The 20,539-nt window shown below is 52.7% G+C and overlaps 6 protein-coding genes across 6 annotated transcripts; 4 read left to right on the forward strand and 2 right to left on the reverse strand.

The window, feature by feature from the left end:
• Positions 1-1,183: 1,183 nt before the first annotated feature.
• On the reverse strand, positions 1,184-1,996 carry B0T23DRAFT_380709 (uncharacterized protein). Its single transcript, XM_062837225.1, has one exon. The coding sequence runs from the start codon at positions 1,842-1,844 to the stop codon at positions 1,620-1,622; it is 225 nt and encodes a 74-aa protein (XP_062693335.1). The 5' UTR covers positions 1,845-1,996; the 3' UTR covers positions 1,184-1,619.
• A 1,767-nt stretch (positions 1,997-3,763) lies between these two features.
• Positions 3,764-5,713, reverse strand: B0T23DRAFT_358870 (S-adenosyl-L-methionine-dependent methyltransferase). Its single transcript, XM_062836210.1, has one exon. The coding sequence runs from the start codon at positions 5,474-5,476 to the stop codon at positions 4,040-4,042; it is 1,437 nt and encodes a 478-aa protein (XP_062693336.1). The 5' UTR covers positions 5,477-5,713; the 3' UTR covers positions 3,764-4,039.
• Positions 5,714-5,852: 139 nt separating this feature from the next.
• Positions 5,853-8,277, forward strand: B0T23DRAFT_453869 (uncharacterized protein). The gene is made up of 2 exons (XM_062841190.1): positions 5,853-6,111; positions 6,222-8,277. Exons 1-2 carry the CDS (start codon positions 5,996-5,998, stop codon positions 7,837-7,839), a joined length of 1,734 nt encoding a protein of 577 aa, XP_062693337.1. The 5' UTR covers positions 5,853-5,995; the 3' UTR covers positions 7,840-8,277.
• A 986-nt stretch (positions 8,278-9,263) lies between these two features.
• B0T23DRAFT_429105 (uncharacterized protein) lies at positions 9,264-12,948 on the forward strand (the record flags this gene model as incomplete). The annotated part of the gene is made up of 4 exons (XM_062840170.1): positions 9,264-9,306; positions 9,376-9,480; positions 9,557-12,694; positions 12,779-12,948. The coding sequence occupies 4 exons, from the start codon at positions 9,264-9,266 to the stop codon at positions 12,946-12,948; spliced, it is 3,456 nt and encodes a 1,151-aa protein (XP_062693338.1).
• A 420-nt stretch (positions 12,949-13,368) lies between these two features.
• Positions 13,369-15,283, forward strand: B0T23DRAFT_152041 (putative adipose-regulatory protein-domain-containing protein). Its single transcript, XM_062832552.1, has 3 exons — positions 13,369-13,631; positions 13,722-13,951; positions 14,032-15,283. Exons 1-3 carry the CDS (start codon positions 13,578-13,580, stop codon positions 15,227-15,229), a joined length of 1,482 nt encoding a protein of 493 aa, XP_062693339.1. The 5' UTR covers positions 13,369-13,577; the 3' UTR covers positions 15,230-15,283.
• Positions 15,284-17,433: 2,150 nt separating this feature from the next.
• B0T23DRAFT_315803 (uncharacterized protein) lies at positions 17,434-19,260 on the forward strand (the record flags this gene model as incomplete). The annotated part of the gene is made up of 3 exons (XM_062834882.1): positions 17,434-18,454; positions 18,513-18,871; positions 18,934-19,260. 3 exons carry the CDS (start codon positions 17,434-17,436, stop codon positions 19,258-19,260), a joined length of 1,707 nt encoding a protein of 568 aa, XP_062693340.1.
• Between the last annotated feature and the right edge of the window lie 1,279 nt (positions 19,261-20,539).

Raw genomic sequence — 20,539 nt, forward strand, 5'->3', positions numbered from 1 at the left:
AGTTGACGGTGCATCTAGTAAGCTTTTTACTCAACGCACTGTCCAAGCGGATCCAAAGCGGAGAAAAACCGTCTGCAGGTGGAAACTCATGCTCACCAATTAAAGCTCTCCAAACACACGCTGAGTTGCTTCTTTTGGTCGGACCCCTCTTTCGTCTGGTCGTCGCTTGCAGTCTGTGCGGCCAAAGCCAGCAAAGGAGCGCTTCAAGAGTTCAGACATCTCGATCCCGTCCCGAATCTGCGGTCATCTGTGGATGAGAATCAGAACCCAAAAAAGGAACATTGACGACACATGGCTAGCGAGAAAACAAAGTTGAAGCTAGAATCAACGGCGCGGCGGCTCTGTTGCCAGGCCCTCTTTTCCCACAATCCCACCTCATTTGCGCGTTCTTGCCCTTGCATCAAAGTCAGTTGCACTGTCAGTACCGTCAAGGCCCGAGGGGAGGAGAGGGGGGTCTGGATTTTCCACCCACACATGGGTCATGGAATTACGGAGACAAGACCGAACGAAATTTTACACTACTGCAGCAAGAAGAGCCCGCAGAAGCAGGCAAGAGGAGCCGACTGAATGAAGAAAAACTAGGTACCTTACCTAACGGGCACAATCAGCCATCTCTCTCAGTTTCAGTGTTCAACAGTCTGAAAGTATCCGCTATCGATACTTACACCCGACGGACCCCTTTCTGCCAGCAACGTGGAAATGCATTACGCGCGCGCGCTGTAAAATGCAAGGCGTTCAATGCGTTATCAATCAGCCATCTCACAAGGGAATCCACATGTCACAGGACCCAGCTCCCGCCGTCTGTTAAGTTGTTTGTCTCTCTTCACGGTTCGGTCACTGCCAACCAGCAAAGCATTTCGTTTGCAAGTCAGCCTGTTCCGTGGTTCTACAGGAATCTGACGTTCAAATTAAAAGCCGGCGTATCAAACAACGGTGTGTTCAGGTCAACTAGGCAATGACATCGACAATCCCTATCTGCCTGTTTCTTGTGTTACCGCGATGAACGTGGGCCGGGCGAGATACATACTATGCAGTACATACATCCAGCAGCAGGCAGCAGAAGTCCCTACATATGTAGAAAATGTATTTACAGCTGTTTGAGTTCCCATGTGTTCGAGTCCCTCGCTACTATATCTCGAATGTCTGAGAAGATCGCTTCGAGTTTCTTTACATCACTCCGGTAGTGATACCAATGCAAGAAGCTACTTACATTCACTTTAACCACAAATAAGCCTCAAGTTTCTTCTTGTCAACTGTTATTGCTCCGTCTGATTGGCACCTCCCGAGCTCCCAAAGCCGCAACGACAACCAACGTCACCACGTAACAAACGGACAACCAACCTCGGGCCTTCAAGCCACCAACGGGCGGCCAGTCACCCCTCTTTGCCATATCCCAAGCCTCTTTCCTTCTTCATTGTACCTACCCCTCCTTGACCCTACGTGCCTACCTCGCCTGCTCGCCAACCTCACCACTGCACCTTCCTCCAGCCTGCTTTAACAACCCTCAAAACGACCAACCACCACGCATCGAGTCATTCCAGAAATTACAGGATCAAACTAAAGCTCCCGGTACCGAAACCGGTGCCAGTACTAGGTAGTAGTGTACATTAACAGTATCATTATGATTCACCCCGGCCCTCCATGTTTACATAAACCTTCGTCGCTCCTAACGATTCGAGCTTTAGCCATCCATCCCAACCAATCCTATCATCCCCATCAATGAGGAAAGAAACCAGCCAGCCGTGCCAGCCAGTGAAAATATAACAGTGCTCCCGTTTGTTCGGGCTATTCAGAGAAGGGAAAGAAAAAGAAAAGAGAAGAGAAAAAAAAAACATTACCGTCATAGAATTTCCCTATATCCTATCAGAATCAACCCCATTCACATACGAGCCGTCTCAGCCTGTTGTAGTGTAAATACATCTCAGCCAGCCGTGTGTGTGTGTGTGTGTGTGTTGTGCGTGGGTGTGGTGTGTGGGTGTTGTGCGTGGGTGTGTGGGTGTGACTTTGTCCAACTTCTTTCTCAATTTCTTATTTTTTTCCATCTCAAGCCCAGATACCCGCCCCCCTCCCCCTTAATTCTTTACGGCTTATAAACTGTTACGCTCGCTATGATGATACAACCAATCAATCCCTCTATTCAGTAGAAACTATCTAACAGTGGGAAAGAGGGGAAAACAGCACATTGCAACTAGAAAGAAAGAAAAAAAAAAAATCATACTACCGTCTTTGATTTGCTTTTGGTGTGTAGTGTAGCGGTTACGGCCAGCCATTCAGTCACGATGGAGTGAGTGTTTTTAGCCCATTTACTATCTTATCACTTACACGGGACGGGAGACTGAGTAGATCTGGTCGAGGAAGAAGGAACGTTGACGATGGGTGTGGTGTGGTGTGGTGTGGGTTGGACGAAATCTGACATGCATTAGGTGCCTACCTAGAGGTACAAACTCGAAATTGGGGTTGGGATTTTGGAAGGCTTGTTGATTAGATGACTAGTATACAATGCGTAGGATGCATGGGATTTGGAGTTCCACAGGCTTGACGAGTACGACATGTGGAGGTAGGCAAGTAGCATAGGTATGGGAATTCAAGCTTCAAGGAAGGTTGGATATGGTATAGAAGTGTGAAACGAATATGTCAATGTTGGGAACAAGGCTGGGATGAGAGGAGATGCTGAGATATGTAACACAATTCTCTATGTGTGTGGAGGGAGACAAGAGAAGGAAGGGTTGGTCTTCAACATATGCTATATTACCTATAATTTCGGTCCTATGCTACGATGCTTGGTGTCATTCAATGTCGTGGTTCGAGTATCACCTCTTACAACTATACTAGAAAGCTAGGTTAGTATTAAACAAGCTTACGTAGTGTGTTGTAAGGGCAACCCTACAACGAACTTCGAATTACCTACCAAAACTAAGTCTAGTGTACCGTTCGTGTGTAAATCTGTCTATATCCCTTTCGGGACCGATTCAACTAGACCAGACCGACTCTAGAACAACTGCAACCTCGTTTAGAAGAAACAACTGCTGCACTACAACTGAACTAATCCCCCAAAGTAAAATATACATCGCCATTCCCCTCGCCTACTCAGCCTGTCATATGGTTACTCTTGTCACTAGTGTCTAGCATGCACAAGATGAAGATGAGCCAGTCACTGATTAACTACCCCTATCTATCCTATACAACCGACCTTGACTTGGTGGGCACTTGGGCCTTGGTCTGAGCCCTGGAATACAAATGTACGTGTCAACATGACAGACACAAAGGGAAACGGGATGACATCAACTGTACACGGATATCGTGAGACTGCAAAAGTAAGTTCGATGTATATGTCTCGAGGAAGATAGAAAACTGTTTATATTCTAAGATAGGGTACTTTGAAACTGCTCGAGTGTTCCGTACTGGTATTGGTTGGGAGAGCATTACACTCTGAAGATAGATATTGATAGGTAGGTACCTCTAGGTATTTCGTGTAAAATCTTTGGTAGAGAGAGAGAGAGAGAGAGAGAGAGAGAGACGAGATGGCCTTTGGGACAGTTCAAGATTTGGGTAGGTGCCTTACATTTTCAAGGAATAGATTATCCTGCCCTTGCTATGATAGGTAGGTTCACACGCGTGTTCGGTGTGAGTCTCGATCGTATTGAATTGGGTACGGAAGCTAAGAATGCAAATGGGGGAGTTCTTACTTTCTGTAATGTGCTCTCTGGAAGCTTAGACGAGAAAAGCTGATCTTAAGATGGTTTCTCTGATTCGCAAGATCCACGTGGAGATATTGTCCGAATCGCCCAGAAGGGACACTGCGGCAAGACCGACTCAAATTCGTACCTAAATTTCAATAGGCATGAATGCTTCTGGATTCCAGCTTGTACGACGTATTCGCCGCAGCGGGCGGGGGCAACTGGTTGACGCCGGTCGTACCGCGGATTGAAACCAGCAACAACCGGGACTCGTCCTATACACATACAGGAACACTATACACATATATATACAACGGTACAGCCAGGATGCAGAGGGATTATGCGACGTGTAGTCTCTTCTTTTACTTCCCTTGGCTTTTGACCTTTAACTGCACCAACACAGTAGTGCCGGCCTGGAAGAACCCAGGTCTCTCGATCTTCACAATCTCCAATCCAGGCACCTTCTGCTCCGCCTCCTTCACCAACTTCTCAATATCCCTGTTCCACCAGCAGCCGTACCGGCTGAAGTGCTGAGGTGCCCAAGCATCCAGCTTCTCATTGATCCAATCCGACCAACCCTTTCCGTGCTCCAGCAAAATGATGCGTCCGGTATCCGGCTTGACCACACCCGCCATGTTTTGCAGCAAGGCAAGCGGATTAGAAACCGAGCAGAGGCCGAAGGTCTGGACGACAGTATCGTACTTGCCCTCCTTCTCACCCCCAACCCTTGCGGGATAAGCAGGCGCCTCAGGCAGCTTAGCCTCGGCATCCGCCCTGACCAGCCTGATCCTATCCTCCAGCGTACTGAGCAGCACCTCCTGCCCCTCACCCCTCTTACCCTCCCCAATCCTGCTCTCACTTGCCTCCCTCGACGTCAAAAAAGCGCCCTTGGGCACCAACTGCTTTCCTCCAGGGACATTCTCTCTCAACCGCTGCCTCGCGACGCCCATCATACCCTCGCTAATATCCACTCCCGTGAACGTGAGCATCTCGCCCTCCAGCGCGCCCGGCATCTTCATCTTCTCCACCCAATCCTTATCTCTTTTCTTCTCCTCATCTTTCCCTCCCTGATCCAAAACGCTCCTGATCCTCTCCTTGGCCTTCTCCTCTTCCTCCCCCTTCTCCTCCGCCGTCAACTCCCGCCCGGTAACCGGCCCCTTGACCACCTCGGTCCAGTCGTAAAACTGCAGGTTCCTGCCCGTGCCGACCGCCACCTCCAGCACGTGGCCCTTTACGCGGGTGCCCAGCCATTTCCTTAGGAGCCGGATACCCATGACGCGCTCGGGCATGTTGAGCCCGTTGTCGAAGGCCATGGCTTTCTCGCGCAGGATGCGGTCGTTGACGACGGGGTTGGATGTCAGAGAGTCTAGCTCGCGCGGACGGCCGGTCACGGGGAGTTGGCCGGTCGCGGGGTCGACGTGGGAACAGGCATCAGGACCCCGAGAGAGAGAGGCGATGAGCATGGAGATGTAGGCGCCCATGATCAGGGCGGTGAGGCCGGAGAAGAGGAGGGGCCATCTGCGCTGTTGGAGGAGGGTGCCGAGGTCCTGGGCATTGGAGTTGGATTTGGGAGGTTCTTCTGATTGTGGTTCGGGGGTTACTTCTGGGATTGGTTGGGCGGTTGTGGATGGCCTGGATAGCTTGGACGCCTTGGGGGGTTGCGGAGGGAGCTTTTTGGACTTGGCGAGGAGAGAGGTAGTTGTAAAGGCCCTGGTGAGGGTGAGGCGGTTGGATATAAGGAAGAGGTGAGATGAGCGTTGGGAGGCTCCCCTAAAGGAGAGTGGTATCCTTGTTGCCATGGTGGTTGGTGGTAGTGATGGTGATGGTGTGCGTGAGTTGAGAGGGAGGAGCTTGAGAGATCTCAGTTTCCTCTCCGGGCTGGTGAGGATGGTGGTATAGTGTATTCCGTATTGTTATTGCATGTCTCAGAGTCACAAGCCTCAGCAGCCGTTGTTCCCAAAAAGGCTAGCTCCCGTACTCGAAGCCCCAGAGTTTTAGGTTGAAGAAGATCGCAGATTCGGAAGCTTCGAAAGTCGTTCTGGTGTTCGATGAGAGGCTCCACATTTTTCTGTAATGGCTGCCAAGCATCCGCCGGTGCACTAAAGTGCGCCCTGCAGTGACGCTATTGGAACAGGCCCGGGGGTGCAACCCGATCTCGTCCCAGATGCCCGGATCGTCACCACCTTGGCCACTCATCATCTTGACAACAAACATTCAATTACTTGCACTTCTCTCTCCTCTTAATTTGGTATCAAAATTCAGCGTTTTCACTAGAGGGATAATCGAAAGCAAAAGTACAAAGAAACACACCAGCTGCCATGTCAGCACAACAAGACCTCCAAGAGCTCCTGCGGCTCCTCACGGTTGGCCGCAAGACTCCAATGCTTCAAGCCATGGCCCAGATCAAGTCTCTACAAGCAGTTGATATCAGGAGGTAGATCAGTCGCATTTTCCATATTCACGTTTCCTATGCTCACAGCACCAAACCAGCATCACGGGATGATATCACACTTCTTTCAGACATGGTCACTTACACGTTACTAGCATCCAACAAATAGCCGAGGCTCCTCTAGACACCATCAAAACAGCCTTGAACGATGAAAAGACAGCAAAGTCTCTTCAGAATGCCTGCAAAGCAGCCATGAAGCGAGCCAGCGCCGGAGGCCCAGCGGGTACCAAGCGAGGTGCCCCGTTATCAACCGCAAGCTTGCCTTCCAAACGCCTCAGACATGACGACAATCCACTGATGCCTTCTCGTGCTTTCGGCGAGGAGCTCACACCTCAAGAACTGGAAGCCTCACTCGAACTTCCCATCTGCTTAGACGAAGAGCTCATCTCGCAAACCGTCCTGGAGACCAACCGCGCCCCCCTCGTTCTTGCCTTTGCCGTCGAACTACTGCGCTACACAATGCCTGAGCAGCCACTTTCTTCTCGATTGAGTCTGGGACAAGCTGTAGTCAGCGCCAACTCGCGCTCAAAAGCCGTGAGCATTGGTCTGGCTGCCAAAGGACCCAATCCCGAAGATGAAGGGTTGATTGGTTCAGGCCAGCCACGAGTGAGAGTGATGGGGAGGGAGGTTCCCGTGCTAAAGAGAGGGGGTTACGAGTGGAAGGACGAGGAGGAAAAGGGAAGTACCGCCGAAGAAAATCAACAGACCACCACGGCGCAGTCATCCTCAACAGAGCCGAAAGACGAAGACGTCAAATCACAACCACCACCACCCAAAAGCGTCCACCCCTTCTTTCAACCAGACGACATCCACTGGTCCTCGTCCGGCCTTCCCGTCACCTCCAAAGACTCCAAATTCCTCGCCCACTCGACAAAAATCACCAAGCAAGCCCAAGAAAAAGTCCTCCTGAACAATCTTATGCGCAAGCACCCCAACCTCGAATCAGCATCCCACAACGCGTGGGCCTACCGGCTCCGCGACGCCAGGATGCCGGACCGCATCATCGAGAGATCCTTTGACGACGGCGAGCAAGGCGCCGGCGACTTGATGCTGCGCATCCTGCGCGAGCTGGACATTGAAGACTCGTTGGTGGTGATGACGCGCTGGTACGGCGGGACGATGCTCGGGCCCGACCGGTGGCGGTTGATGAGGAATGTGGTGACTGCTGCGCTGAATGAGCGGGGGAGGAAGGCGGGCGGGGAGGTGTTGAGTGCGGGAGGGGAGGCGGTTTGGGGGTTGGATATTGAGGGGATGCAGAACAGGGGTTCTGGGGCTTCGGCTACATCTACGTCTACGTCTACGTCTATGGGCGGCAAAAAGGCTACCTATGGGACCGGAGTGGTGGGGATACAGATTCATAAGCCGGAGGTGGCGAGGAACTATCTGTTGAGGAGCTTCCATACGGCTTCGGCTGCTGATGCTGGTGAGGAGACTGAGGAAGGAGGGACGGCAAAGAAAAAGACAAAGACCAGGAAGACGCAAAAGCAGCTGGAAGCAGAGAGGGAGGAAAATCTAGGACTGCTACTGGGCGCTTTAAGGTTGTTGTTTGATAGCTGGCGGGACCATCTTACGGCTGCTGAACTGGATAAGAGGGCGTGGGCGTGGTATGTAGCAGTTAGACCGGATGTCGAGGCCGGGCCGGGGGGATGGGGAGCAAAGGACACATTGAGGTTGAAGAGTATCTTGGACTTGAGACGAACGGAGCAGACTTGATGTTTCTCTTGTTGTCGTCAATCGACTTGGGATCGTATTATGATTTCACCCACTGATAATCCGTCCTGTCTTGCTCATTGTTGTGTCCTTTGGTGTACCTGCGTACTTGTATCGTATCCGGTGGATGAGCTTTTCGTGAGAGAGAATTTCGAGCCGGGGTGATGACATCAGCATTGACTCTTTCCCATCTGAACTTCCAGAAAAGCATAACGTGGAAAAGCAACCATTTCCCCGATTCCCCATTCCGAGTTTTCGTACCTGCCCAAGGTACCTGACGTGGAACGATCAAGGTCCATATCGGACACTTGTGGCAATCCCCTCATGGTAATGGCTGAAATGACCTTGCTTCCAGAAATTGCCTTCGAAACTTGAACCATCCAAAGCCCAACTGGACGACAACGACGACATGGCGCCGTCCCGCACAGAGGTACAAAAGACGGGATGGAGAGACCAGGGAGCCTGGGGGAGGGGCTGTCCTTTCAGGGAGTATCAACAACCCCCCCTGACGTTGGATGGAACCCAAAACGGACACTCCCAGGGAAGCGTGGGGCCGCCCAACCAAGCAGAGCGTCCTGTTGCCCCCCGCAACCAGTGCAGAGTCAACAATTGTCAACCCAATTGGTGCTTGGCAGGAACCTGAAGCGGGCAATCAGTCACCTGGAAGCTGTCGAGGAGCCTGATGGAACTTGGTTTCTGGAATGGTACCTAAGCCAGGTGTCGAAGTAAGTACCCTGCTGTCTTTTTTTTTTTGCTTTTGCTATTTCGGCCAGCACAACGAACCCCTTCTTTTCCTCAGCGACGCGATTCCATCATTCATTCTTCTTTTTTTTCAAGACGGCGCTGTCAACATACGCCAGGCACCCAACATTTGCATGGTTCGACTGCTGACCTTGAATTGGCGGAGTACAGCATTGCAGCGTGGAGCATTCGACAGCGACGGTAAACCAGGGCCAGGGGGCATTTTAGGTTCCAACAGACAACTACTGAACACTGCCCGGGACTTGGATCTAGGGACTTGGCCGGCAGAACGTTGGACAGCAAAGGGAAACGAAACAACATCGACGTCACAACGAATCGGACCGACCGAAACCCAAGAGACAGGAATCAAGAGAAAACGAGTCCACGAAGAGGTTGGGCATTTCTCGACAAGCGCCTCATCGGCCCGCTGTGGATAGGCCCAGGTGTACGTATTGTACCTGGTGTACGACTGTCTGGACGACCCACGATCGACGATTCGGAATTGCTCCAGACGCAGGTACCAGACCACCAGACGCAGGAACGGACTCTTCACCGCCAAAAGAAGCAGACCGATAAAGCATAGAGTTGCGTGCGATAGGGAGACGGGAAAGAAAACAAACACCAACAAACCCAAAAGAGATACCCGCGAGCTGCGCCCTGTTTTAATCGTGTGAAATAGAGGCGCGATGCCGGCTGCCACGAGCGAAGCGCCGGCTGTGGCGCTATCCTGTGAGCCTTCCTCGGAAAACATTGGGAATGATTGGTGGTGGGAGAAAACTAACTGACACTGAAATACAGTCGCCAACAACTTCTGGGGCAAGGACGATGCGGGTGTCCAACCTCTTCTCGAGCGCATGTCCGCTGCCAAAACGACATGCGATGAGCTTAAGAGCTTCTACACAGGTATGCCTCAAGACAAGTTAACATCTGGAACCCGGGACAGAGCTAGGCACTAACACCTTGACTACCTACACAACAGCGCGGGCAAAGATCGAAGAGGAATTTTCCCGACAGCTCCTCAATCTAAGTCGCAAATCCCTCGGTTCGCAAGAGACTGGCACCCTAAAACTCTCCCTTGATACCGTCCGACAAGAGGTGGAATCCATGGGCAAGCAACACCAGGCCATCGCCGTCCAGATGAGGAGCGAACTCGAAGAACCACTCGTTGCCTTCGCCGGCGCCATGAAGGAGCGTCGCAAGATCGTCCAGAACACCGTCGAAAAGTTGCTGAAAGTCAAGGTACAGCAGACCCAAGCTGTGAACAAAACAAGAGACCGCTATGAGCAGGAATCTCTCAAGATCAAGGGATACCTCGCCCAGGGCCACATGGTCATGGGCCAGGAGGAACGCAAGAACAAGGCTAAACTCGAAAAGACACAGATCAGCCTCGCCAGCTCCAACGCCGACTACGAGGCTGCCGTCAAGGCCCTCGAAAAGACGACCGCCCGCTGGAACCAGGAATGGAAGGCCGCTGCTGACAAGTTCCAGGACCTGGAGGAGGAGAGACTGGATTTTACCAAGAGCAGTCTCTGGACGTTTGCTAACATTGCCTCCACGGTTTGCGTCAGCGATGACGCCTCGTGCGAGAAGATCCGGTTGTCACTGGAGAAGATGGAGGTCGAGAAGGATATTGCTACTTTCATCAAGGAGAAGGGCACCGGTCAGGAAATTCCGGATCCTCCCAAGTACATCAACTTTTGCCGGGGTGATGTCGATGCACAATCCGAGATCTCGGTCGAGCCAGATTCCGACGCCTTCTCGGTTGCCCAGTTCCCCAGGAGCATCAACCCAGCATTCCGCTCGTCATCGCCACAGCCTAGCACATACGAGTCGCACCATGATCCTAACAATGCTTTGTTGAAGACGCTAGGCCATGATATCTCTGTGGGTGTTAACGGCAGTCGCGAGACCACGGCCACACCGTCCAAACTTCCAACCATTCCGGCAGCGGCACTGACGATGCCACCTCAGCAACAACAGATTGAAGCCCCTCCTCCCCAACAACAACAACAACAACAACAACAACAACCGGCGCCACCGCAGCAGCAGCAGCAGCAGCAACAATTGGTACAACAAAGACCGCAGCTACAGCAGAGGAGGACTACGCAGCACAGCCTTCACGAGGAACAGCGGAGGCAGCAACAGCAGGTGGCAAGAGCTCCGCAGAATACGCGCGCCGCCAACAACGCTGAGTATGATGCAACTGATTCTACTCATATTCCGCATAGTCCACACCCGCTGGACGGCATGGCATTGCTCAGTCGTCCCCCAGGTCCAGTTTCTTCTGATCTTGATTTTAACGCAGTGCCATCAACCAGCACTAATGCCCGTCCCTCTCGCAGAGGAGACAAGAGTAGCGAATCGACGTTGGAAGAGCTACAACAACAGCTTCTACAGTCTGGACCCATGTCACCTGTTAAGCAAATACAACAGCAGCAACCACAGACGCCGCAAACCCCGCTCGATCTGGTTCCCGCTAATGGTGCACAGTCTGGCTCGGCCTCACCCGAGAAGAAGGAATTGCCCAAGAGGAAGAGTGGTTTCTTCGCTAACAATAGCCCTTTCAGGAGGAGGAGTACCAAGGAACTTCAGCAGCAGGCCACTGGGAGCAGTGGGAGCAGGCAGACTTGGTATGGAGGACAGAGTGGACAGAGTAGTAGCATGGGCAACAGGACGCCCCGGACTAATGCTAGTCCCACCAAGGAGAACAACATACCTCTCGGCATTGAACGTTCCGTCAGCCCTGATCCCATTGCTGCTAATGCCAGCTTGGCTCTGAATATTGGTGGAAACGTATTTGCGGTCGATGCGCTTGACAAGCGGAAGGGTCAGCAGCAGCAACAACAACAGCAACCGGCACCCGACGATGATCCCATTGCCTTGGCGTTGGCCGAGTTAAAGGGCGTCACCAGCAACACTGGGAACCAAAGCAGCACGAGCCGGACTGAGATGAACAAGCAAATGTCTATCCGCATGTCAGCCGATCATTACCACGGAATCGCCACTCCTGCTCCTCCTGGTGCTGGCGGTCCTCAGCAATCCGGCAACGTCTCCCCCGGTGGTCGCAACGCCAGCTCTAACAGCATGCACCACAGCCGAAGCAACAGTGACTTGGGCTTGCCACCCGTTATCCCCGGCGCCAGCAACGGCACGCGTGCCACTCCTCCGCCATCTTACGACGGCATGCAAGGCGCCATGGTACCAGTCTCACGTCTTGGTGTGCCGCCTCCCGCTGTCACCAGCCGAGCCATGAAGGAATCCAGCCAAAAATTCCAAGCCCAAACGCGGAGTCTGTTCTCTAACGGAGGCAGCTCCAGCGCAGGAGACCAACGGTCCAGTTCCGGTTCCGCCAACTACCAAAGCCGTTCCCGCGGCGGGAGCACCGAGATCCCTCGCGCTGCCAGCCCCCGCCCTGGCTCTCGTGCAGCCTCCCCTCGACCCGGCAGTCATGCCGCTTATGGCAGCAGCTGGTCCGGTAACAACGCGCCCGACGATCGCGGCTACCGCTCCGCCTCGCCCAACCCCTACGGCGGCTCCTCGAACCCGGGGAGCATGAACAGCCGTCACGCGCACTCCCAATCCATGGGCCCCATGGGCATCCCGGCCCAAGGCCAACAACCTCGTCGCTCAGACACGCAGTACACGCGCCACGGAAGCATGGACTACCGCGGGTCTTCATCCACCATGTACCAAGCTGGTGGCGGGAGCGGCGCCGTGTCACCGGTGGACATGGCCCGGTCTGTGTCTCCTTCGCCTTTTACCAGCGGAGTCAACCGCCCGGGATCGAGTCTCGACCATACACAAAACCATATGCAATTGGCGCACTACGGACCGGGTGCGCAAGGGCAGCCGGATGATGGGTACACGAGCGGTAGCTCGATGCGCGGACGGTATGGCACACAATCTAGTAGGCCAGATAGAGAGACGATGACGGGGACAAGGATGAGTTTCTACGGTGATGGACAGATGGTTCCGGCTTCAATGATGGCGGGCGGCGGCGGAACAGTGCATGGACGCGGGAGGAGTAGGAGTGTGGTGGATGCGGCACGAGGAGGGGCGCCACCGGGAGGTGGACAGGGGCAGTATACCAGGGATGGGAGGGTTATTCTTCATTTTGGTGAGTTTCTTTCTCTCTATTTTCTATCTCTATGGCAAGCCAATTATTGGAGAGATTGGAATGCTAACGGTCATGATGAAACAGCGAAAGCGATGTACATGTACCAAGCGGCCATTGCGGAAGAGCTGGGCTTTGCCAAGGGCGACATCCTGGCGGTGCTGAGACATCAGGATGATGGATGGTGGGAGGCAACGGTGCATGGTGGAAATGGACAGGTTGGGTTGGTGCCGAGCAATTACTTGCAGGTGCTGTGAGGGGAGAGTGTATGCATAGCCAGCGCTTGTTGATGTTGGATTCTTTTCTTGTTGAACTTGACTCGTTTATAGCAGGATACCTTGAGGCGTTGTTGAGATTTGTAAATACCATGAGAGAATGGGATTTGTAGGTACGGAAATGTGGAGAGTGAATGCTGAATATCATGTCTTTCAGTGGATTCGGTTATGCTCTCTATCGAAAGGTACTTTTTACACGTAGGTATGCTGACGATTGTCACAATGACCCCTTTCGCGATAGTAAACAAACGATGCATCACTCATTACCCTAACCCTTTGACTACAGTTTAACCGGCATTTGCCAAGCAGGTACGTACCCGCCTGGTGACATCAGCGGCCAGCCCAACTCGGTTCTTGCAATTGGGGACATTTCAGTTGGGTGTTTCGCTTAGACTTGGGAGAGGAAGAACTCCCCGCGACATGTGAAACTGGGCAGTAAGACGACCTATATTGGGGTGGGATTTGATCTTCCCCATCACAAGTCGTTCCAACCATCCATCCATCCCTTGTTCCCTCATCTGAGCCCGCTCACTCACTCTCTTTCCTCTCCCATGACTGTGTAGAGATCAACCCGAACCGGCGATATCGACCACCGGTAACCATCATTCGCCATGTCGGCCCACGACGATACTGAGCTCGACAAGTTTGAGCTGGGCACTGTTTCTGTAAGTCGCTGGTGATGATTGATTGATTGATTGATTGATTGATTAGCCACGGGACACTTTCGAAGCGCTGACACAGACCGCAAATCACAGGAGAGCTATACTCAGATCAAGCAACAGTTGCGCGACATCAAAGATGCCCTATGCGATCTCGCCTACGAAATCCTCACCTCCAAGACCACCCAGAAGACGGTCATCTACTCAATTCTAGGCACCACCGCGTCCATCATCTTTTACGGCATGGCCATTATCATCTACATCTCTTGGTACAACAGATATCTACCCGCCCAGGTCACCACCGTGCCTCTACATCTTCAATATGGGTTTGTCCCCCCCCCCCCCCCCCACTTTTCCCTTACCCCGAAAACCCTCGTAAACTAACAAGATAACCAAACCAAAACAGCTACGGCCCAAATCCCTACGGCATCTCCCCCCTAACCTCCTACAACATCAAAACCAACCAACCCTACGACATCACCGTCACCCTCAACCTTCCCCGCTCTCCCACCAACGTCTACCGCGAAACCGGCAACTTCATGGTCGCCCTGCACCTCCTCAACGGCTCTCCCGAAATCCAGCGCGTCATCCAACCTCCCGTCCCGCCTCTCAACCCCGACAATCCTCTCACCGGCAAACCCGGCGGGCCAGACATTGCGTCCTTCATCACGCCCATCCCGCCCGCCGTGCCCGACCCCATCTCCCATCTGACGCGCAACAAGATCCTGTTTAGTTCGACTCGCGCAGCCGTGATCCCCTACATTGACCCGCTGGTAGCCCAAGCGAAGCGCGTCATGTTTCTGGGGTACCACGTCCTGTTTCCCGAGCACGCCGAGATGGTTACCCTGCAAGTGCCGCTGGCGGAAAAGGTGCAGTTTCCTAGACGCAGCGGTAGGGCCGCGGCGAGGCTGGGGTTGGTGGGGGATGGGTCGCCGACGAGTTTGCTGGTGGAGGTGCAGGCAGGACAAAAGTTGCAGGTGTATGATGCCAAAGTGACCATGACGGCCAAGCTGGGCGGGCTGAGGTGGTTCATGTACCATCATCGGATTATCAGCTTTGTAGTGGGGACGTGGGCGGTGTGGGTGGGGGAGATGGTGTCGTTGGTGGTTGCGTGGGTGGTTGGGGGGTATTTGTTGGGTCGGATGCTGGAGGGCGGCAGCGGTGCGGTGGAAGAGGAAGGGGAGGAGGGCAAAATGGGGAGGGATACCAAGGGCAAGAGAAAGGCGAGACTACATGAGGGCAGTGGAACGGGTGATGGCTATGATCCGGAGCATGAGACGAGTGAGAGTAGTAGCATGTCGGACACGGAGCGGACGTTCCCTAGCAGGTTCGGGGCGCCGCCGCTCAAGTATGAGCCTTGGATTAAGCAGGAGCAGGCGGAGGAAGAGAAGGAAAAGAGTGGGGCGGTGACCAAGGAAGAGGAGGATGAGGAAGATGATGATTTGTATGATTTGCCGGTGCACTTGCCGAGCGTGAGGGAGGCTGGACACGAGTTTCTGGATTCGGGGATTGGGTCGAGTGGGTATAGTGATGTGTCGAGCACGACGGCGGTGGGCAGTGGCAGTAGCAGTGGATTGACGGCTAGGAGGAGGAGAAAGGAGTAGGACTCGGACTATGGTTCTCTGATTCCTGTTGCTCGCAAGAAGGCACGCAATTGTAGGGCTTGTTAGGCTGGCTTGGGACTTTGGGGGGGTAGGGATGGAAAGTATGGTTACATATGGTTATGGATGGCGTTTTGTTTTTCTCTTATTCGATGGAGTTTCAATTGTTTGGGAGCATACCTACCTTGTGGAGGACTTGGAGCTTGGGACAGTACAGAATAACAAATTGCTTGGTTCTTATTCTCGTATGCTTCAGTTATATGATCCGACAAGTTGACGTTTTGGCTCAAAGCAATCACGACTACCGTAGCTATCGACCGTCTGCTCCAAATCGAGATATGTTTCTCCCGAACGCAACGACTTGACATGTGATCAATGATTTATCCCCTTGCTTTGCTGAATCAACTTATGTGTATGTTGGGCAGATACACACAGTTCTATCTATCAGCCTAACGCCAACACATCGGATCTCGATTTACCTTGTTGGCGATATCTGGTACCTGTCATCGACGACCACCTCAGCCTTGAGAGCCGCAAAGGAGAAAAGGCCCAAAGCGGGGCGCTTTCGCTGTGTGACCTGTGATTATCCATCGCCAGCGAGCCGCTTGCTTGGCTGTTTCTGAGGGAGGAGTGCGTGAATGAAGCGAGGAACAATTGATGAAGAGTCCGTGCGCTCTTGACCTTTTGAGTGAGTGAGCAGCATAGCATTGTTGGCCCGTGCTTCCAAGTCATCAACGACCTACGTCTAACAAACGATGAGGTGGGGTCTCCACTTTTTTTCGGAATCAATCCCCTTCCCCTCCAGAAACTGAGAACAGATCAATCGATGACAATCACCGACCGACCGACCGACCGACCGACCGACCGTGACCCCTCGTCGTCCCCTCCCCAGCTGCTGCTGCTCAAATTGATTGATTGATTGAATGGCATTCCTTCAGCCTCAACCGACTCATATTAAAACCGTCACATCTGTAATTTCCTGGTCTGGCTGAGGCTGCGAATGGACCGATGACGGTGCCTTTCTCGCTGAATAATGATTACTGGTAGGCTACTACTACCAATCAATGATTTGTTACGAACAAATCATCCAATTTCTCTTTTCTGAGCTTTAGGACAATGACATGCGCTGTGTGAGCTTGGGACGGGAGTGAGTTTACATAGGTAGGCGCTCGGGGCAGGTTCGTTCGTGTCAGGTGGCAGGCAGCACGGCATCGGCCACCTTCGAGTTTCTTGCGTTTCCTTGTTGATCTGGCAAATTCGAAATGGGATAAAACCTAGGTAGCCTACCTACCTTTGAAATTGCCAAGGTGTGCAAGAGGAATTGAATTCCAACTTTAAGCCTGCCTGTGCAAGTGAAGTCCTGCCGTACTTAGCACCACCTCATTGTTTTCAAGGGCAGGCAAGGTAAGGTAAGGTAAGGTAATTAGGTGAGCAACTAACCGCCTCGTTTTGGTCGGTGGCCGTGTCAAGCGCGAACCGTGGACCGGCCCAACCCCTCTCCACCTCTTGTTTTAATCGAACCCGCTGCCTGTAGCTTGTACTTACCTACCTACTCCCGAAAGAGAAGGAGACAGAAGTGTACATACATCTCCAACTCGAGACTCGCACCCCTTCCATTCCTTCAACACTTACTGCCAGCGCCCACTTTGCTATCCTATCCAATCCTCCACTGTCCATCGCAGAAGTAGACCAACCAGCAAGACAACTAACGAAGCGCGCCCACCAGACCCGTCTCGTGCCTTCTTGTCACGCACGCGGGCCGCCGCCCCATTCCATTCTCCAGACAAGCAGTTAGGCATTACAACTTATCTGTACCGACCAGCGATACCCATCCATCCGTCCCACCCTTACCGATACCTACACCTGTTTCTGTCGTCACTTTGCCTGCAACAAGCGACCAGCAAGCAACGAACACGGCCAACGCCCCTCCATTTACGCAACAACATAAACATAAACATACCTACCTACCTACCTAGCTACCACCCAGCTTGCCTCTTTTTCTCGTTTACCAGCTATACCAGTAGAAACGCGAAGAATACATTCTCTTGTTACAACATCGTACCACCGCCGACGTGCCCGCGCCCTGTCTCCCCCGCTTTCCCACCTTCGCGAGACCGGCCGTGCCATTACAACCCACAACATCAACCGCTTAGGTCCACCCACGTAGAACAACATAGGCCCTTGGCCGAGGCACGACAACCGACAAAATGCCCTGTTTCAAGGGCATTGCCGTGAGCATTCACGCCAACGGAGCGCCCCTACCCGAATATGGCATCCAGAAACAGTCCCGCGTCTCGCGAATCAACACCTACATCCCCGTACCTCAGCCCCAGATCAGCCCCGACTCTGGCAAGCCCGAGGCCGCCAAGTTCGCCATCTCCATCACCCTGCTCACCCCGGGTCTGGCGATACCCTACTCGACACCCAAGGCCACGGAGAACAATCCCTATCCGAAGCCGGCCTTTGTCGGCACCATGCCCACCAGCACGGGCGAGCGCGGAAAGTACCATGGCGTTGTGGCTCCTTACATTCCTATGACGAATAGTGAGAACGAGACCATCGCTGCCTACATTTACTTTGACGGCAGGGCCAAGGAAGAAGTAGCTACTCTATTGCGCCCCGGCGAGGAAACCTGGGTCAATAGCAGGTGGGTTCAGGTACCCCCATCTGAAGGCGGAGGTTTAGCCGAGCGCGAGTTCCTCTTCCGCGAGGTCGGTCTTGAGAGATGGCTTAACGGCCTGGATCTCCAAGGCCATGACGCCGCCGAGAAGCTCGAGCGCCGCAGGCAAAAGTTCGAGAAGCGCCGTAGGAGGCAAAAGGCCATTTCCGAGGGCAACGCAGCTTCGGGCCGTCTGCAGGGTACCCTTAGGTATGGATCCGAAGACAGGCCGGTCGAGGCCGTAGACGAAGATGCCTCGCTTTCCTCCTCGGATGACGACGAGCCCCCCGAGGCCACTGGGCAGATTAAGGTGGCCATGTTCCGCGTTATTGCGTCTGGTGAAATCAAAAAGGGAGAATACAGTCCCCAGTTTGACGCCCATGATGACGATGACGAGGAAGGCGGCTCCAAGAGCGGCAACAATGGGATCGATGCGGATGTGGAGCACACCACTAGCTTTGCAAAGCCCAAGACACTTGATCCGAAAACTATTAGCACCCAGACAGTGACCGGTATTGACGGTCCAGAGAAGCCTTATGCCGTTTTTACCTTTTTCTACCGCGGCGAGCGTAAGTCCCATAACCAAAGCACAAAGACAAACAGTAGACTGACCCACGTTGATTACAGGCCAACTACAGAAGATGGGCGTCCTAGCCTCCGAGAAGCAGCAAGTTACCAGTCCAACTGCCGCCAAGCGACGATCCGCACAGCTCGACTTCTCCAGCCTGGGACCTTTAAAGAAGCAAGGTACCGTGGGCTTCTCGACGTTCCGTGATCGCGATGCAGAGCCGAGGCCGAAGAAGTCGCGCAAGAACACCAATGGCAAGGCCGGTGCCATGGATGAAGATAGCGATGACGAAGATGACGACGACGATATCAGCGACAAGATGCTTGCTGATGACGAAGACAATGTCGACCCTTCCAAGCAGGGTCCAGAGGACGTCAAGTTTACTGGAGAGTTGGCGGATGGAGTAAATCGCATAAAGGTGTGTGGCCCCGTGGTATTTATTTCTAGTGTCAACTTTCAGTGAACTGACACCCTCAACAGCTCAAGCGTGCTCACGACGCGGGTCAAAGCAGCACCACTGGTACACAAGCTGGAGGTGCCGCCCCAGAGAACGGAAGCGCGCCAGGAACGACCGCTGGCCTGTCATCACTATTCCCCAAGAGCCTAACCGGCGAGGCCGCCGCTGTGGGTAGTCCCATGAAGAAGGCTCGTGCGAGCGTAGACGACGTGGGCAGTGATGTGAAGCCACTGGGCGGCAGCTCTTTCGTGCCTTCGGTGCCATCAGGTCCTAATGGGATACTCGCCCAAGCCGCGGAGACGCCTCTACCGCAGACGATGGGTGGTGAGATGGACGAGGAGGAGCTATAGGACACTCTCAAAGCTCGCCATGACACCCGCTGGCTTTCCAAGAGGGCTAGATGTACCAGGAAGCTACAGCGGTGGTCTGACAGGCGGGGTAAGATGAGATCTTCTCATGCCACTGAATGATTTCGTCGAAAGATGAGGAGTGTCAAGCTGAGAGATCACTAAGGAAGGAAGTGACACGCAGGGGCTGAGATTTCATCTGCAATGCCCTGGGTGAAGGGCATCATAAATCAGTGCCCGCCCAACATTGACTTGGTGCTCCGTATGCATAAGATCAGGTGCCCGGCGGGAAGCGGTTTACGGGAAAATGATACAGCGAAAAAGATACCACGCCCGAAAAAAAAAAACAGACAAAATCAACTCGATTAACCAAACCAACTTTGTTCTCTTCTCTTCTCTTCTCTTCTCTGTATTCTCGGAAACTTGATATACACACACAAAGCTGCTCGTTTGTCTTTACTATATTATGTCGCAAAGACACTGCCGAACTGCCCTTACCGATCAACGGCTAGCGTTTGTTTTCTGTGTAAACTCATTGCGATTTTGCATAAGAGTAGGAGTCGGGTGGATTCCCAATGAGAATAAAAAGAGAAACCGAGATCAACGAAGATCGTATGTCGGGCTACTTCAGTTCGGATGATGAAGAGACGAGAAGAGAAGAGAAGAGGGAGGGGCTAAAAGGATATCGGACTCATCCAAAAGAAGTGGGGAGGGATACCACCACGAAGAAGCGGAAATGTCCTTTTTTTTTTTTTTTTTTTTTTTTTTTTTTTCTCTCTCCTTTTTGTGTTCTGTATCGTCTAGCTTTGACTTTGACTTGGACTGCGTCTTCTTGAAAGTGTATAGAACAAGTGTGACATGGAGAGGGACAAGAAGGGGTAAAGAGGCAGGCAGAATACAAACAGACACTCAGACAGAGCTTATACGGTATGCATGTTGATTGCATGGTTAATTATATTGATGAAAGCATAATGATAAATTCGTCTTCGGACTCAGAATCAGGGAGACAGACAGAGTTCCATTGTTTGAAAAGGAGGAGTTGCGGAAATGTTTCAAAACAATTTACTTTACTTGGTGTACCTTGATAAGCTGAAGCTAAAGCTTAGGTGAGCTAAGCTAAGCTAAGCTATGCTATGCTATGCTGAGCAAGGAATACAGCGGTTATGTTTAAGATCAAGTTCCGAAAACAAAGCACATAAAGTATGGACATTATCAGGCCTGGTACCAACAACCTACCTTAACCATATAAGACTCATTCTATGTAGTTGTCCCCCATATGGAA

This window comes from Neurospora hispaniola (assembly GCF_033458365.1).
Source record: "Neurospora hispaniola strain FGSC 10403 chromosome Unknown B0T23scaffold_4, whole genome shotgun sequence".
Taxonomy (NCBI): Eukaryota; Fungi; Ascomycota; class Sordariomycetes; order Sordariales; family Sordariaceae; genus Neurospora; species Neurospora hispaniola.

Bases quoted from the DNA above. Each gene is read 5' to 3' on its own strand.
- B0T23DRAFT_358870 (XM_062836210.1), bottom strand. From the start codon at position 5,476: ATGGCAACAAGGATACCACTCTCCTTTAGGGGAGCCTCCCAACGCTCA.
- B0T23DRAFT_152041 (XM_062832552.1), top strand. From the start codon at position 13,578: ATGTCGGCCCACGACGATACTGAGCTCGACAAGTTTGAGCTGGGCACT. The intron at 13,632-13,721 runs GTAAGTCGCTGG...CGCAAATCACAG, and splicing joins TTGAGCTGGGCACTGTTTCT to GAGAGCTATACTCAGATCAA. The intron at 13,952-14,031 runs GTTTGTCCCCCC...AAACCAAAACAG, and splicing joins CCTCTACATCTTCAATATGG to CTACGGCCCAAATCCCTACG.
- B0T23DRAFT_453869 (XM_062841190.1), top strand. From the start codon at position 5,996: ATGTCAGCACAACAAGACCTCCAAGAGCTCCTGCGGCTCCTCACGGTT. The intron at 6,112-6,221 runs GTAGATCAGTCG...ACACGTTACTAG, and splicing joins CAAGCAGTTGATATCAGGAG to CATCCAACAAATAGCCGAGG.
- B0T23DRAFT_380709 (XM_062837225.1), bottom strand. From the start codon at position 1,844: ATGACGGTAATGTTTTTTTTTTCTCTTCTCTTTTCTTTTTCTTTCCCT.